Below are 16,061 nucleotides of genomic sequence, written 5' to 3'. Positions count from 1 at the left end.
TTTGGGGTTCTGTTAAAATGCTTTTGAACCAATCAGAAGATTTCAAATCTAAAAGCAAAGCAATTGATATTCGTTAGCTTGAATTTAATATATTAATTGAATTTACATTATATAATCAATATGTTGCCTCAGCTGTGTCCAATTTATTCAAGTACAAAGTTTACTTATTGAATAAGTAAATTTAATCAAAAGGATTTGTAGTCGAACTAACTGAACTGAACTAAGCTGTTCGTTCATGTGAGCGCATCGACTGATCGAATGAACCAAAATACTTTTGTTAGGCATAAATTAGTAGTTCGTTAAGTGAACAGTAAAATAAGAAGAAAGAAAACGAAAAAATACATATATGTATAATTAAGTTAATTCACGACGTCGGCGTTGCATGAACTATTTAACAATTTTGCTGTGTAATCGTAAACCGACGATGCTTTCGCGCCGAAGCAAAGACAAATCGCAGGCACATAAAGAAGGCGTTGTGGGAAAATATGTTAAGAAGGACACGCCGCCCGAAATACCGGTAATAAATGTATGGACCTCCTACCCAGACCAACAAAATCAACGTGCCAAAAAGAAATCACTGCAACGCTGTGCGAGCACATCGCCTAGCTGTGAATTCAAGCCGCGCAGCTCCAGCTCTAGTCGCAATACATATTCGTGCAGCGATGTTCAGCCGGACTATTATCATGCGCGACGGGCTCAAAGTCAGATGCCCTTGAATACCAATAATAATCAGCAAACGCTGCAGCCACCGACAACGTCCAATACTCAGTTTCAGCAGAGCAACTATGTTAATATTGAGCAAATGGAGCGTATGCGACGTCAGCAATCCTCCCCGCTGCTCCAGACGCCCACGAGAGGATTCCAACGTAGTTATTCAACGCAGAAACAAACACAACCAGTTGGTGCTCCGAGCTATGATCTCGATCAGAACTTACTAAGCGCCTCGTTTGCTAATATGCTACAAAGGCCAGCCCAATTTGCTATGCCACAGCCAACTCAGCTGCTTCATCAGCCCATGCAGCAGCATGCGTCACTCATGAGGTATTTACTACATATATGTGGAATTAGCTTTTATTTAATGCAATTTTGCTTACACTTTTACAGAGCGCCACTTGGACAGCAGCAGCACTTGGGTGGGCATATGATAGGCAGCTATTCAAGTGATTCATATCCCATATACGAGAATCCCTATCGGGTTTCTTCAATGCGTGTAACGCAGTCGCAGTCGCAGCGCTCCGAATCTCCTATATATAGCAATACGACCGCATCATCCGCTACGCATCCACATCAACATCATCAGCACCATCCACATCAGAACGTGCATCATCAACAATTTCACCATCACTTACCACTGCCCCTAAGCGCATCGATGAGCGTGAGTGGTCGCGGCCGAAGCTCTGGCAGCACTCCGATCGCCTCCAGCTCCGTGCAGTCGCTCTACGCGCCCCCTCTGACGCCGCCTGCGGCTAGCAACTCCACTGCCGGCACTGCTGCCGATAGCAATAGCAACGGCGCCCTGCAAAAGGTGTCCTCACAGCAGTCGTTGACTGAAAGCGAAGAGCTGCCATTGCCGCCCGGCTGGGCTACGCAGTACACATTGCACGGTCGGAAATACTATATTGATCACAATGCGCACACCACGCACTGGAATCATCCGCTGGAGCGCGAGGGCTTGCCAGTCGGATGGCGTCGCGTTGTCTCCAAGCTGCATGGCACCTACTACGAAAATCAGTATACCGGCCAGTGCCAAAGGCAGCATCCATGCTTAACGTCCTATTACGTTTATACCACGTCCGCTGAGCCGCCCAAGGCAATACGGCCCGAGGCGCCGTTGTATTCCCCGCCTGCTCATACTCATAACGCCTTGGTGCCAGCTAATCCCTATTTGCTCGAAGAGATACCCAAATGGTTGGCCGTGTACTCAGAGGCGGACTCCTCGAAGGATCACTTGCTGCAGTTCAATATGTTCAGCCTGCCCGAGCTCGAGGGCTTCGACAGCATGCTGGTGCGACTCTTCAAGCAAGAGCTCGGCACAATCGTTGGCTACTACGAGCGCTATCGGTAAGTGTTTGATGACTTGAGAATCGCCAAAAAGTTGACTCAGCAAATTCTTATTGAACTCCAATTTATTTGTGCTTACAGCCGTGCCTTAATCTTAGAAAAGAATCGTCTTGCGGGCCAGAATAAGCTACAATGAGCTGCGCAACAGGAATATATACCCTATAAGTTATACCAGAAATTACCCAACTCTTGGGTAGTTCGTTTTGACTTCTAACAAGAATTTCAATCAGTTTGTAAACTGTGATATGATTCGACCTAAAAACGAATGGAATAGAAATGAAAAACTGTCTTTAATTGCAGTTCAAGTGAATAAAGCTCATGCTTGACTTTGCCTTAGCATATACTAAATTATTTAATAATTCTGGTTTTTGACTAATATAAATATTTATGGAAATCTATTTACAATTTAAATATACGATATTCAATTGATTCGAAACCCAACAAGAGGCAATCAACTAATTAATCCATTATAAAATTATATGGCACTGTTGTGCACATATGGTTATAGAAAAGGTATATTTCTGAATTGTTATTATTTATAGAAAACGAAGTACTATGTCGATACGCGAAACCCAACTCGACTCGAGTCAGTTACAACAACAAAAGCTGCTACAATCGATGCACGATCGAGCACTTGCCGAGCGTCGATCACTCCAATATCACAATGAGCTTCAATGTACCCTAAGCCCATGACTTTTATATAAAAAAGGTATATTGTTTTTATCAGAAAGTATGTAACGGCCAGAGGGAGGCGCAAGGTCTTGGGGATCACTGCACGAAGTAATATCGAATTTTTATCGATATCAGTTTGCTTTAACAATCGATTAAAATCGGCATCGACAAGATATACTTGATTTCATATACATATATTAAGACTTGGAATTAAGAAATTTGAAATATATATACTAAGTACTCTATGATTACCCAAATCGAAGATGGACTCATCATTTCGACTCTATAATCTATAAAAAGCTCCAGTGACATTATGTGCTTACTCATGTTGATGCTAGGTGCTGAAATGCCATTTAGATCAGATAATAGGTATGTGTATGCGATTATGCGGAATGTCTGTGGTATTTGTCTGATTCTGCGTGGCCGTGCTAGAATGCTGTGGGCTAGGGCATTTGTTAGTCGGGCACACCCGCCCACAGCACTCTGGCTCGTTACATATAAAGTGTTGGGGCACTGTTGTACGGCGCCTCAGTATCTTGAGAGTCGCGTGTCGCCGAGCACAGTTTAAGCTTGCGATTGGTAAGTTGTGCGTGCACGAACATGCTTCGAGTTCTCGATTCGAGCTGTAAGAGAAGAGTTTTCTATATCGCCGATATTCAAGTGCGTAAACGGTGTTTTGTGGATATATACGTAGAAATCAATGCGTGTATATATGTATACAGATGTAGAAAGAGATAAATGTCGCCTAGATACTTTGACATTTCTGTGCTTTGTGCTCTCAGACGCTCTCAGCCGACTTTCAAGTGAAAGTTCTAATCCGGCTGCAAAACGATATCGGAAAAAACAGAGTTGGCTAATTCATTTGCATTGTTTATTTGAACAAATGGTTAAGTCAGCGAATTTTTGACAGCCATATACATACATACACATACATACATGCATATGAATACAGTCGTCTGGCCTTCCATAAAGTGTAAATTCTTAAATAATATTTATATTAGTTCCCTTGTCGGCAAACTTTTGTGGGACTATAGTTTTAGTTCGAATCATTTTATTGATTACCGCAATCAATTTGATTAGCCAATTTATTGCAACATGCATTACCAATACAACAACAACAACAACAACAACAACAGCATCGAGAGCATATTGTAACGAGACCGATTAGCCTTATCAATTAGTCTGATAAGTTTATATTCAGGATGTTGTATACAAAGTTTTGCAAAGTCATCTGCTTTTGCTATCAACAAATATCTGAATGAACAGGCAATTCAAAATAGACGACACTCGCTCAGACAGTCAATCGAGTATATTGAATTCTGATGAATTGCATTTCACAATTAGCAATTAATTCGTCTTAGCTTTTATCTGATCCATTAGGTGCTCTATTATATTCAGTGCTTAGCTAATTTATACTCATTCTGGAATATTTTTAGAGTACAGCGGTTTTCAGTTGAATCTCATATGGAGTATATATTCTGTTTACCCATGTCCGTTCATCTGCCTTAAGAATTGTAACGTAAATCTGAAATATAAGTGCTCGGCTGATAAGCTTTCAGATTTGAATACTCGCTCACATAGCGAAAAGTCTATATTAGTGTGACATAATTATAGAGTCTAGAATATAAAATTTGAAGCCAGTGCCTGGGCAAGTGAAATATTTAGAAATTCTTATAAAAACTGTAGCTTAGGTAACTAAACTTATTTCAGGCATGAGTAAAGCAAGTGTACAATAGAGTACTGTATTTTAAGTAGCAGAGAAGCAGAGATCGGAATATTTATTTTTGTGGATTTTTATAACCCATAAAATATAAATCAGAGGGAGTTAACTACTTCGTTAAAACGTGTTTGCTCATAATCAGAATCTATATGATCTATAGAGTAGAAACATTAGGTAGGTATAAGACTTAGATATGCATATGAATCACTGATCCTCTCTGCATCAGCTATATCTATAATACTATATTATGTTGCTTAATACCCAACGAACGAGCATTATGCAGTCGCTAGCAGCCGTTTGCAAACTTTTTACTTGTTTTATGGAGTGCAGCATGTCATAGTCAAGGCGGCTTGATTTGTAGAACCTCCGCCATATGAGTTTTTGTGATTGTATTTGTTACTTGATACATTTATATACGAGCGTCTTTTGATAGTGCTGATATACAGACACACACACATATGTGTGTATGTTTGTGCGTGTGTGTGTGTGCTAGGTTTATGACTCCATACGACTCGCTGTAGATTGTTGTTAGTTGGGCTTGAGCGTATAAAAAAAAAAGTGTATAAAAGCTTTGCTTTCGTTTTTCGAGCTGTTTAGGTCTTTTTATACTGTGGAGCGCGCGAAAAGGTCGTGCTTTTTTATTCATACTGCAAATAATAGTTCTTAAAAATTGTTATTTATGTGATAATTCGCAAACTTGTAGTTGATATTGTTGACATATCGCAGAAGCAAATGCGAAGTCTATATTTCGTTTGTTTGCCCAAGTCAAATACTGCCTTCCGGTAATGTATATACATACATACCAAGAGATCGTTTTAGAATTATATGAAACCATATCTTCAATATTTTTAGAATTTGAGTAAACAAAAATTGCAAAGCTTGCATAATAAATATAAACATATCTGTAAATTATATAGTACGCCTCGTTAGGTAGAGCCAAATCGCAATATGACAATATTTCAATCCGCTTAACAGTTTTCACTGCAACAGAAGTGCAGTGAGCTACTTTCTTACTGCTCTAGAATTGAGTACTTGCTAATTTTCGCTGACGCTGTAACCTATATATGGAGGTAAATACGTAAATATTTAGTGGGGTAAATAAAAATCTAGGTAGATTTTACATTAACTTACTTTAAGAGAGTTTCGAAAATGCCTGTAAGACTCATCGTTGATTAAATTGTTTTCCTGAATTCACTTCAATTCGCTTTGTTTATTAGTTCTTGAGATCTTCAATTTCCTTTGAGAATTGATTGCCTGTAAATATTGTGGCCTGAATGCCTATTGACAGTATGACTCTCAATTAACACAATGAAGATATATTAGCATTTGCATATACCACTGAGTATTTGCATCTGTGTGTGCATGTACATGTATGTGTGGTTAACACATGCAGAAAGTTGTTGAACTGAAGTTCTTAACAAAGTGAATTACAACTGTAAATGAAAGCAATTAAGCGAATTCGAACAAACGCTCATACGACCCATGCCCATAGAGTATGCAATGCATGTACTTAGATCATTTTAAATTTTATTTGTAAGTTTTGATTTAGTTGAACCAATATTTATTCAAATTGTTAGTTATTATTTATTAAAAACTTTAATTGTATTATGTATTTTATGATCTTGTTTTTATATATAATAAAAATTTGATACCGGCTCAAAATTTTACAAATTCTTTTAAAATGAAGTTCAGTTTTTTGCCAAATGGTGTTCTAAAATCGAAGTAGGGTAGAGCACAGTAGAAACCCCTTCAACAGCTCAAGAGTGTTTTTAAAGCCATTTTGTAATCTTTTCTGAAAGTTCATTACAAATTACTTCTTATTTTTTGCACATATTATTAAAACCGCATTACATTTTATATAAGTTAGTCATTGACGTGTTGCCATTCCTCTTTCCTTTCAGCTGTTGATAACAGAACATGGTAATGGAACAACTTAATTTGCAACTGCTTTAGGACTACAAAAAAAGAAAAACAAACAAAATATGTTTTATCGTTTTCGTTATTTGCGGCAAGTGCTTGTTCTTGCATTGTTCAGTAAGTTGTTGGCCTTGTTGAATTCTTTCATTAACTTTCAACAAAGTCAAATGCCAAAAATATAACTGTCTTGTTACTCATTTCAGTTACAATTGGACTATCAGGAGTAACAGCCAATGATGTACTGACAGTTGACACTCACGACTTGACAGTGTTGGTAAATGGCAACAAGACCTTTTTTGTCCTTATCAGGTGAGTTTAGACTCTCAAGCTGGGAGTAGATAGACCTTATCAATTCGGAGTAAAGGTGAGTTTAGACTCTTAAACTGGGAGTATATACATATATCTACTCTGTATTCTTCTTCTTCTGAATTCGGCGTAAAGTGGCTGGATAGACTTTTATCATTATCAAGAACTTAAATCTTTCCTGAATATATTCGCAATTCATATAAATATCACATATAACATTAATTGTATATTGTGTATTCAACTGCAAATGTTGTTTATAATTTATTATTTAGTACTTTAGACATTCATTATATTTTTACTACTTTCAAGTGACTTGCAGAAAGAATATAGAAAGTTACTATAGAAATATAGACTCCAGTTATTTGTATTAGTTTTTTTTTTTCAAAGTGAGTTAAAACGATTAAAAAGTTAAATAAATTAATGGCTTAATATAATTTCTTGTGACAGTTTAAGTACTTTTAAAAGTCCTTAATGCAATAAGCAACAAGTCGAACGTGACCGACTGCATGATGCCCGTTCAAGGGTGTTATAGAGTAATTTATAGGGCCTACCTCTGAAACTCTAGAGCAAACATTTTTAGCCAATTTAATTTATTACTGATTTTTGATTTCTCAGTACTTCAAGTTTACTTTTCCAGCATTAATTTCATCTTTAAAACTCCACAGCAACCAGTTAACTGAAGATATCGATGTGACTTTGATCAAACAACATGAGAATCATCTGGATCTGCACCCCGAATCCTTCTCCTGTCGCAAGGGCATAACAGCCGAACAAAGAGTTGTTGTCAGGGGTCTAGCGGCGGGTCATGTGGAGGTGACGGCAAAGAGCAACTCCAAGGATGAATCACTGTATGTGAATCGATCTCATATACATACATATGAATATATACAGATGTATATAAATATAATGTTTAATATATTTGATCCCTTGCAGCACTGATGATGTGTTTGTTCGGGTCCTTGTGGCCAAGTCGGAGGCCATAATCTATTCTTCCATTGTCTTTGGCTGGATATATTTTGTGGCCTGGTCCGTGTCGTTTTATCCACAGATCTGGACCAACTACCGACGCAAGTCGGTAGAGGGCCTAAACTTTGATTTCATAACACTGAACATTGTTGGATTCACATTGTACAGCATGTTCAATTGTGGACTCTTCTTTATCAAAGGCGTGCAAGACGAATATAGCGAACGGCATCCGCGCGGCGTCAATCCGGTATTGCTGAATGATGTCGTCTTCTCACTGCACGCCATGTTCGCCACATGCATCACGATCGTGCAATGTTTCAGATATGAGGTAATCATCGGTAAGACTGAGCTATCTCTCTATATATATTTATCTCTTTTATATTATAGCGTGGACAGCAACGTGTATCGAAAGTCGCCTATGGCCTGCTGTCAATATTTGCGCTTATTGTGATCATATCAGCGGGACTTGCTGGAGGATCTGTCATACACTGGCTCGATTTCCTATACTATTGCAGGTATCGTAGAGCTACGCCTATCCATTTTTTTTTGGTTTACTAATATGCTCCACTGATTTATTTAGTTATATCAAATTGGCGATTACGATTATTAAATACATTCCACAAGCGCTAATGAACTATAGGAGAAAAAGTACAGAAGGCTGGTACGTTCGATAATATTAAGAGATTCAACTGCTATGCATGAATATATCCATTTATTTTGTAGGAGTATTGGCAACATTTTATTGGATTTTACTGGAGGTACACTGAGTATGCTGCAAATGTTGTTGAATGCCCATAACTATGGTAAATTGTTAGGAATAGTCAGTTTAGAATAGTCAACTTAAAATTTCTTGTATTTTCTTCATAGACGATTGGGCTTCAATATTTGGTGATCCAACCAAGTTTGGTCTTGGCCTATTTTCAGTGCTCTTTGACATATTTTTCATTCTTCAACATTATGTGTTTTATAGGTAAATATGAATTTAAAACAATACCTATGAATATAGTATATAACACCATTAAGAACCTGTTATATGAAATAAGGAAACCATACATATGTATGCATTGCATACATGTATGTATTGTAAACACAAATATATTTTCGTTCTTTGCAGGCATTCGAACAAACGTACAGAAACAGTCTCTGATTTGACAACAGACACTGTGGCCCCGAATGATGATACAACAATAAAACAGGGTTAAGCATAAGTAATCATAATGTTGTTAACTGTTAAAGGGTTAAGATTGTGTTAAACTTGTTATATTTTTTTCTAAGTTATTGTTTTTTCACTAATTATATACTGCAAGTGTATATAAATAAACTTAAATACATTTTGAAATCATATTTGTTGACTTCTCTTCTTTATAAAGTTAACCACGAACACATAAGAGTTAATGCATTCAAATTTAACTGAATTCTATTTAAATATCGATCGGAAGGCTTTTAATGAAACAATACAATATATCGATAGGCAACGGCAAGCGATAGTTGCAGATCAGCTGTGCGTTGCGCCACACTGTGACTGACGATATGTAAGAAGAAGAAGTTTGTTAACTTGGTGCGGCTGACAATAATAAATACAATTGATATAGGCACATAAATGATAACATTTATTGCGAAAGTGTAAATAAATTGTATTTGCAATGTCTCGACAGAAGAAAAGGTATTACATAATCGCCATTAGCGAATTGGCGTCACACAAGCTGTTGCAATGCCATACGCGCTGTTTGTGTGTGTGTGTGCGTGTTTGTTTTTGTGTTTGTTAGAATTCGTTTACATTTACAGGCCTGTCGCGTACATTGTGGAGGAGCTGGATACCTTTGATGCAGCTGGCTCCTCACCGCAGGAGAGCATCAACATTGGAAATGCCATAGACGATATGTAAGCCAACATTTATATTTATTAATAATTATCAGAATTAAACGACAGGCAGCATTCAATTCAGTGCTGCAAAGCATGCCAAATAATCGTTAGAGATAACATACTTTATTTTGGATATTTATACAATAATAACGAATATTTTAAAATGTATACATATTTACAGCCCCATTGAGCCGATGGCTTTTCTGCAAGGTCTAAACGTAAGTGCATAGAAACAGTTGAATTTGATTGTAAATAATTTGTATTTATTGTACATTTGCAGTCGGGCAATTTGATGCAATTCAGCCAGGTAAATATTTGACTACTTGAACCGCTGGGAGAGATCGGATTGGACGAGTATAAGCGTAAAACTGGCTACAGCTGAGAGCACACTAGTCATGAGAGAAATATCCATTTCGAACAACCCCATGGGCTTGATTTTATATTTGATTGTATTGATTTGAAGGGCGAATGCGTGAACACTTTGTCGAAATCGCCAATCGGCATTTTGTAAATTGATCTCTTGCAGAGAGGAGCCCGTGGTTCGAATTACAAGTAGGATGTCATTGCTCACATAAGTCAGTAGGGCTATTTCCAAAATTGATATAGTTAGAAAAACTAAATTGATGAGTGCACCAAATCCATCGAATTGCTTGCCTCCAATGACAGACTCGGCTATGCCATAGTATTGATTAAAAACTCCAACCGTAATGCCGAGCAGATGACAAATCAACGATAGAATTATCGAGAGCGACATTAGAGCCATATACTCGGTACTCTTTACGCATATAATCTTGTACTTGATTGCCAGGTCATCAAGCTCATCCGCTAAGGTGCAGTACCTCTGTATGCAGTAGTATTTCGAATAGTGCTCTCTATTTATCGGCATTTGCATAGAATTCACCTGGTCGACAACCATTTTCAGCCTATCATTGACGGCTTCGGCGATGTTCTTCGCTATGATCATGGCACCAAAGTAGCAATTGTTTAAAAAGTTTGATATAATCATTGGAAACAACTTGTAGAGAGTCCAGGTCCAATGGGCATCCGGTTCATTTCGCCTCTGTTGCATGACCAAGGCAATCTCCAGAACTAGCGGAAATCCCAGTACTTTAATTAACGCCAACATTACGGACTTCCTTATCGCTCCACTCTCGATATGCAGCTCGTTCAATGTCTGAAATAAGGGAACTGTGCTCATCATTTCGCCAGCCGTTTTGCTCATTATCATTTGGGTGAAAAAGTTAATAGTCGCCACCGTGATATTCATATAGCTATATAGCTTGACAGCATCCCGTAGATTGAGATCCGAGTTCATATAATCCTTGTATATCTGTCTTACGTAAATGCTCGTAAATATCGCTGTCACCATCATGGCATACGCCAATATTTTCTTCGAAAAGACGAAACGCTGTCGGCCCCGCAACGTAAACCGATTGGCAAACAGTCCAAAGCACGTTAACATAATGATGAGGATAATGAGCAAAGCATGTACCAGTTTACCTTTGCCATGAATCGGCTGACGCGATAGACGTATGCCCAGAAAGCCCATAGCCGTTTAAAAGGTCGATTCAGACTAAACTTTGCAATTCCTTTATCGTTTTGAATTGTGTTTAATATGGTGTAATTGTCTGTTAATACGGGTATCATAGACACATATATGCTCTCAATAGTTCATTCGCTCAAGATATCATATATCAATTAGATATTAAAATTTGGTTATTTGAGTAAAGGATATGAATATGGCTATATAAATAAGGATAACTCTGTAGAAGCAGCTCAACGTCGGTTGCGAGGCATCTGCTAGTCGAGCAGGCCTACACATTCTACATTTTTGGATGTTCCCCAAAATTACTCCAAATATTAATTTCAATCAATCAATATGCTAGACATATGACATAGGTTGACATATCTAGGAATCGCTTAATATTAATTACTTGGAGAGGACGTTGCCACAATTTAATGTAGCCCGCTGTCTGCTCATGCAAGACCTTAATATTTATGTCTGTTAAGATATATACTTTAAATAAATATAAATTCAACTTTTCAGCAATCCATTTTGCGAGAAATGATGCTGCAGGATATCAAGACACAGATAAACTCCTTGCCCAAGCTGGAGGATCACAACGATGGAGACTATAATTTCAGCATGGTGCTGGAGGAGCCGCCCAAGTCGCACTGGATGTATTCGGAGCCATTGAACAAGTTGTACATACGCATGAACAAAACGTTCAATATTGATGCCAAGTTCAAAATCAAAATGCCAATTCAACCGTTGAATTTGCGTGCGTTTCTGTGCTTCGTCAAGGATGTCAGTGGACCAGTGCTGCGCTGTCAGAATCACCTGAGCACAGATCCCAGTGAGTCCATATAGAGAAGCAGCCTCATTTATTTGACTCCGTTTCTCATTTTCCTGCAGTTGTGGATGATCAGAGTAAGCGGGAAAGCTTGCTGCGCTGTGAGAATCCGAATACAAAGTATTGCGGCACGGCTGATGGCAAAAGCATTGGCGAAAGGTACTCTGTGCTTGTGCCCCTGAACATGAGTCGTCCCAGCCAACACAGCGGCGGGTGCGTGCGCCAGACGTTGGTATTCAGTTTTTCGTGTCAGAATTCGTGTTTTGGCCGCAAAGAAACATGCTTAGTGTTTTGCTTGGAGAACAACAAGTGAGTAATATTCTATTTGCAAAAGTCGATTTATGCTCATCTGAGTTGTCTTTGCAGTGGCGATATACTCGGTCAGCAGATCTTGCTGTTGAAGATTTGCACGTGCCCGAAACGCGATCGCAACCTGGATGAGCGGCAGCTAGAGAAAAACAAGATCAAGTCATTGTCAGCTGCTTCGGAAGATGATGAAGTCGATGGGCCAGAGGCCAAAAGAAAGTATCGTCGCACAATGACCCAGGACATTAAAGAGGAAATCGAGAGCAACGACAGCAACGATATGCCATCAGTGCCTTCTGACTGGCAGGTCTCGCGCACCGTGGACGGCGACTATCGCTTGGTCATCAAGTGTGAGCAGAAGGATACGCTATTGCAGAGCATCGAGGGCCTTATAGAGAAGGCGGCCGTTGCCTCGCTACGAAACCCACAAAGTTCAAAGCTGCGTCAGCATGTGAATAATTTGCTGAATTTAAAAAGTAACTATTCCATGAATTTAATCTCTTCCTCAATTAATATTTATTTTTTTACTTGACTTACAGAATGTGCTCAAAAGTTGCCTTAATGCGGAATATTGACAGTACAATAATTAGTATTACTGCATTGGAATTAAGTTTTAAAGTGTTTAAGTGTTACAATTATCATTCCTAAGGAAATGTTGGAAACCACAATATTTACATATTGACAATACAAACTTTGTTTTGTATGGAACGAATTTGGCATACAAATAATTTTTTTTTTTTTCGATATTTAAGACATATATATATTTAGTTTGTATTCATAAATACCTCTATCATACCGTGTTTATATATGTGTATATGGTACTGTTATAATGTGTATACAAGTATACATGTGTAATTTAGTCTAATAGATCTGAAGACTAAATATTTTTTGACTGTTTTTATAAATTTAATAAATGATATACAAAGATTTATTGAATATTATTTTTAAAGACTGCAAAGAAAAATTGGTTTCTCTATAATAATTTATGTGATTAACATTTGAGTCTTATACACCTTCAATGTGATCATCCTAAGATGAACTATATCTATATCTACATCATAGTAAGTATCTGTCTTAAATAAAGTTCTACTTGGCTTAAATATAGCGAACATCTACTATATGTCTGCCTATTTAGTCAAAAATAACTGTTAATTGTACATTATTCATTTTTTTATCCCGCCTCGCTCTTCATGCTCTGCCAAAGAACATGTGCGAAAAGTCAGAGATCAGCGAGCAGATGTTTCGAAATATTTGTTGTCTCTCGTCTGGCTTTAGCCATATGCCGTTTTAAATCAATAAGTAAGTGCATTATATTTATAATGCAAACTATATTTATATCATTTCAATATTTGACTCGCTTATTGGAATTTTAACGGCTTTCTCTTTGCCAGCTCGAGAGCCAACGCCATTGCCATTGCCATCGAAAGGTTGGCAGACCTGTTTGCCATACGAAATGTTTGAGTGAATTCCACGAAAAAACCAACTCAAACTTTTACTCGAAGGTGAAACAAGTAAGCGATAAGCTAAGGGCGTACGAGTATATTTAAATATATATTTATTATGCATATAGGTATATACATATATGGAGACATTATATATTTTTGTATGAAGTACCAAAAAAGTTATTGTAGATCATCAGAACTATCAAGAATAATTAAAGTAGCAGCATCTTCTATTTATACCCTGTACATATGAAAATGGGCTTAAATGTGTTTTCATAAAGAGTTGACTTAGGAAGCTTTTATGTCTAAAATGCATCGCTCTTGGCACATTTAATCGTTAGAGACTTGAAACCACGTATAACATACACATCTATCTATAATTACTATCGAATAAAAAACAACAAACCCATTCACTGAGGGAAGAGGGAAGGGAAAGCACTTGTCTGCATACCTATACATATATGAGATTGCTTAAAGACTCATTTATTCATTTATTTCATTCATTTTGTGGTACTTTATAGTTAAACATTCCCAATCAGGAAACATCTATTCACTTATCTGAACTTTATAGTTATAGAACTAAACGAATATTCATGGATTGGTATATATAAAAGTTTTCTGTTCATGGATATACGAATATATACCCTACCAATGTGTATCTATAAAACAATCGATTTATATAACTCAAAATCTATTCATACATAAAGGGTATACGCTAGTCGAGCACTCTCGCTCCGTTGAGCTTTCGTTAACTACTTATGTTCAATGCTCGTGAAGTCGAACTCAAGACATCAGGTGAAACTGCCTACACATGCAGTACGCTCCCTCTCGCTCTCACTCTCTCTCTCTCGTATTCCCTCTCTCTTTTTGCATCTCTCTTTCCATTAACCAATTCCATCAATTCCACTCAACAGAAAAAAGCCAAAGCCAAGCACCTATTGCTGCTGTAAGCGACTGGCATTGGGAGAGAGGAGAGCCGACTTGCTGTCGGCTTGATACACCAAACAAGATAACTCGACGACAACGATATACATGTACGTACGTACGTGTGTATGTATGTGAATGTGAAAAAGTTGTCAGAGAGCGATCTGCAGTTTGTGTGGAAGAGTACGAAAAGTTGAGCGCATTGTTTTTAGTTTTATTTCATATTGCTAGCTCAACGCACGTGCGATTACATTAACGCTAACGGATAAAATAAATAAGACAATATATATATAAATTAAAAAGTAAATAAAACATTTTGCCGCTTTTATGCAACTGCATAAACATGGTCGAAACAGCTACCACAACCACAATCACGCGCACCACATCGAGTGCAGCGCCCAACTCGCATGCTGCTCCATCGGCCACGCCCTCGCCCACCGCGGCCCAGGCGCAGCGGAACGACGAGACAACGCGTCTCATTTACAATCTGAAGATTATTGCCTTCCTCTGCCTGCTGCCGTTCGTGCTGTTCGCCGTGTTCCTCAAACACCTGCTGGACTACCTGTTCGCCCTGGGCCAGAAGGAGAAGGACGTTAGCGGCAAGGTGGCTCTGGTAAGCGCAGGTGGGCGGGCATTTAGTTAGCATCGCCCAGGTGTTTGGCGTCCTATTCGTGTGCTCAAAATGCCAAAAAGAGCTTATTAAGCTGTCGCACGCTGGCTAACGAGCATATTGGCTCTGATGCCAGATTTCGCTTGTCTCGAGACTTGAAATGAACTCGCGCCTAGACTGAGTCCGACTGTCTGACTGTCTGTCAGTGGTAAGACGCCCACTGTAGGCGTGGCGGCGTGGGAACTTTTGCCTCGACTGAAGCTACATGCATGCAATGTAGATGATATATAGTCTTATATGCCTCTATAAAAAATCAAATTTATCAAGAACTAAGCTACATTTTGAGATATGACAAATTGTACAACTTTTACAGTTAGACTGAGCTACTGTTGACCTACTCCAAAGATTATATACTAACAAGTGAGCTCATCTATAATCTATAACAATCATATACACATCTTCAACTGATATTTACTGCCCCCTCAGCACGCCCTTGACATCTTCTGCTGTTTAACAAGCTATCTCACCCATCTCACCTTGAGCGTGCATTGTGCAGTCAGCTAAGCCTGCCTTCATGCCGCAACTCACATTGCAGTAAATGGTTTCTTAATACTTCATATGAAATGCACAAATGTTTGTATGGATAAATTAATTAGAGTAACGGCACATGTAGTGCTCATCTACTAGAGTTACCCCTGTCAGCCCTGTCATGCGGCTCAGCACAAATGGGTGTGGCTCGATTGCGTTGCTTTCGTTTTGTTCTCTAAAACGAAACAAAGTATTTTAGCTGTGCGTACCTTAAATAGCCAACGAGTGTATATACAGATGTATGAATGATGTCAATCCATAGTTGGCGGCTGCCGCTCTTGGATGAGTTTTGAATAGCAAATGAGTCTCTATATGGCATCGCTCGGGGGAAG

The 16,061-nt window shown here is 38.4% G+C and overlaps 5 protein-coding genes across 9 annotated transcripts in view; 4 read left to right on the top strand and 1 right to left on the bottom strand.

Annotated features, from left to right (window-relative positions):
- Positions 1-179: 179 nt before the first annotated feature.
- sav (scaffold protein salvador) lies at positions 180-2,497 on the top strand. 2 transcript variants are annotated; one of them, XM_018101393.3, is made up of 3 exons: positions 194-1,041; positions 1,105-2,061; positions 2,143-2,497. In XM_018101393.3, exons 1-3 carry the CDS (start codon positions 383-385, stop codon positions 2,195-2,197), a joined length of 1,671 nt encoding a protein of 556 aa, XP_017956882.1. In that variant the 5' UTR covers positions 194-382; the 3' UTR covers positions 2,198-2,497. The 2 variants fall into 2 exon arrangements, with proteins under 2 accessions (XP_089121379.1, XP_017956882.1); XM_089265253.1 differs by having other exon boundaries at positions 180-2,061.
- A 674-nt stretch (positions 2,498-3,171) lies between these two features.
- On the top strand, positions 3,172-8,984 carry Ctns (lysosomal cystine transporter cystinosin). Of its 2 annotated transcripts, XM_089256063.1 has the most exons (11): positions 3,262-3,312; positions 5,698-5,740; positions 6,355-6,487; positions 6,574-6,679; positions 7,342-7,524; positions 7,610-7,970; positions 8,030-8,157; positions 8,223-8,303; positions 8,366-8,445; positions 8,510-8,612; positions 8,757-8,984. In XM_089256063.1, exons 3-11 carry the CDS (start codon positions 6,436-6,438, stop codon positions 8,842-8,844), a joined length of 1,182 nt encoding a protein of 393 aa, XP_089112189.1. In that variant the 5' UTR covers positions 3,262-3,312; positions 5,698-5,740; positions 6,355-6,435; the 3' UTR covers positions 8,845-8,984. The 2 variants fall into 2 exon arrangements, with proteins under 2 accessions (XP_017956975.1, XP_089112189.1); XM_018101486.3 differs by lacking the exon at positions 5,698-5,740 and having other exon boundaries at positions 3,172-3,312.
- A 154-nt stretch (positions 8,985-9,138) lies between these two features.
- p53 (transcription factor p53) lies at positions 9,139-13,096 on the top strand. The gene is made up of 8 exons (XM_018101513.3): positions 9,139-9,305; positions 9,428-9,523; positions 9,687-9,723; positions 9,786-9,812; positions 11,553-11,862; positions 11,922-12,168; positions 12,226-12,641; positions 12,705-13,096. Exons 1-8 carry the CDS (start codon positions 9,286-9,288, stop codon positions 12,725-12,727), a joined length of 1,176 nt encoding a protein of 391 aa, XP_017957002.1. The 5' UTR covers positions 9,139-9,285; the 3' UTR covers positions 12,728-13,096.
- Gr94a (Gustatory receptor 94a) lies at positions 9,767-11,088 on the bottom strand. The gene has a single exon (XM_018101452.2). The coding sequence runs from the start codon at positions 11,052-11,054 to the stop codon at positions 9,825-9,827; it is 1,230 nt and encodes a 409-aa protein (XP_017956941.1). The 5' UTR covers positions 11,055-11,088; the 3' UTR covers positions 9,767-9,824.
- A 1,625-nt stretch (positions 13,097-14,721) lies between the features above and the next one.
- Positions 14,722-16,061, top strand: part of LOC108651688 (short-chain dehydrogenase/reductase family 16C member 6) — a 184,647-nt gene continuing 183,307 nt past the window's right edge. Inside the window, exon 1 of one of the 3 annotated variants that reach the window (XM_089265264.1) lies at positions 14,722-15,144. In XM_089265264.1, coding sequence (XP_089121390.1) covers positions 14,875-15,144 — 270 coding nt within the window. In that variant the 5' untranslated portion in view covers positions 14,722-14,874. The remainder of the gene's footprint in view (positions 15,145-16,061) is intronic. The other 2 variants (XM_089265265.1, XM_018101549.3) reach the window with 2 other exon arrangements.

This window comes from Drosophila navojoa, chromosome 2, assembly GCF_054131105.1.
Source record: "Drosophila navojoa isolate 15081-1374.11 chromosome 2, UAZ_NAV_1.0, whole genome shotgun sequence".
Lineage (NCBI taxonomy): Eukaryota > Metazoa > Arthropoda > Insecta > Diptera > Drosophilidae > Drosophila > Drosophila navojoa.
Note: the sequence above shows the minus strand (reverse complement) of the source record. Positions and strands in the feature narration are given on the sequence as shown.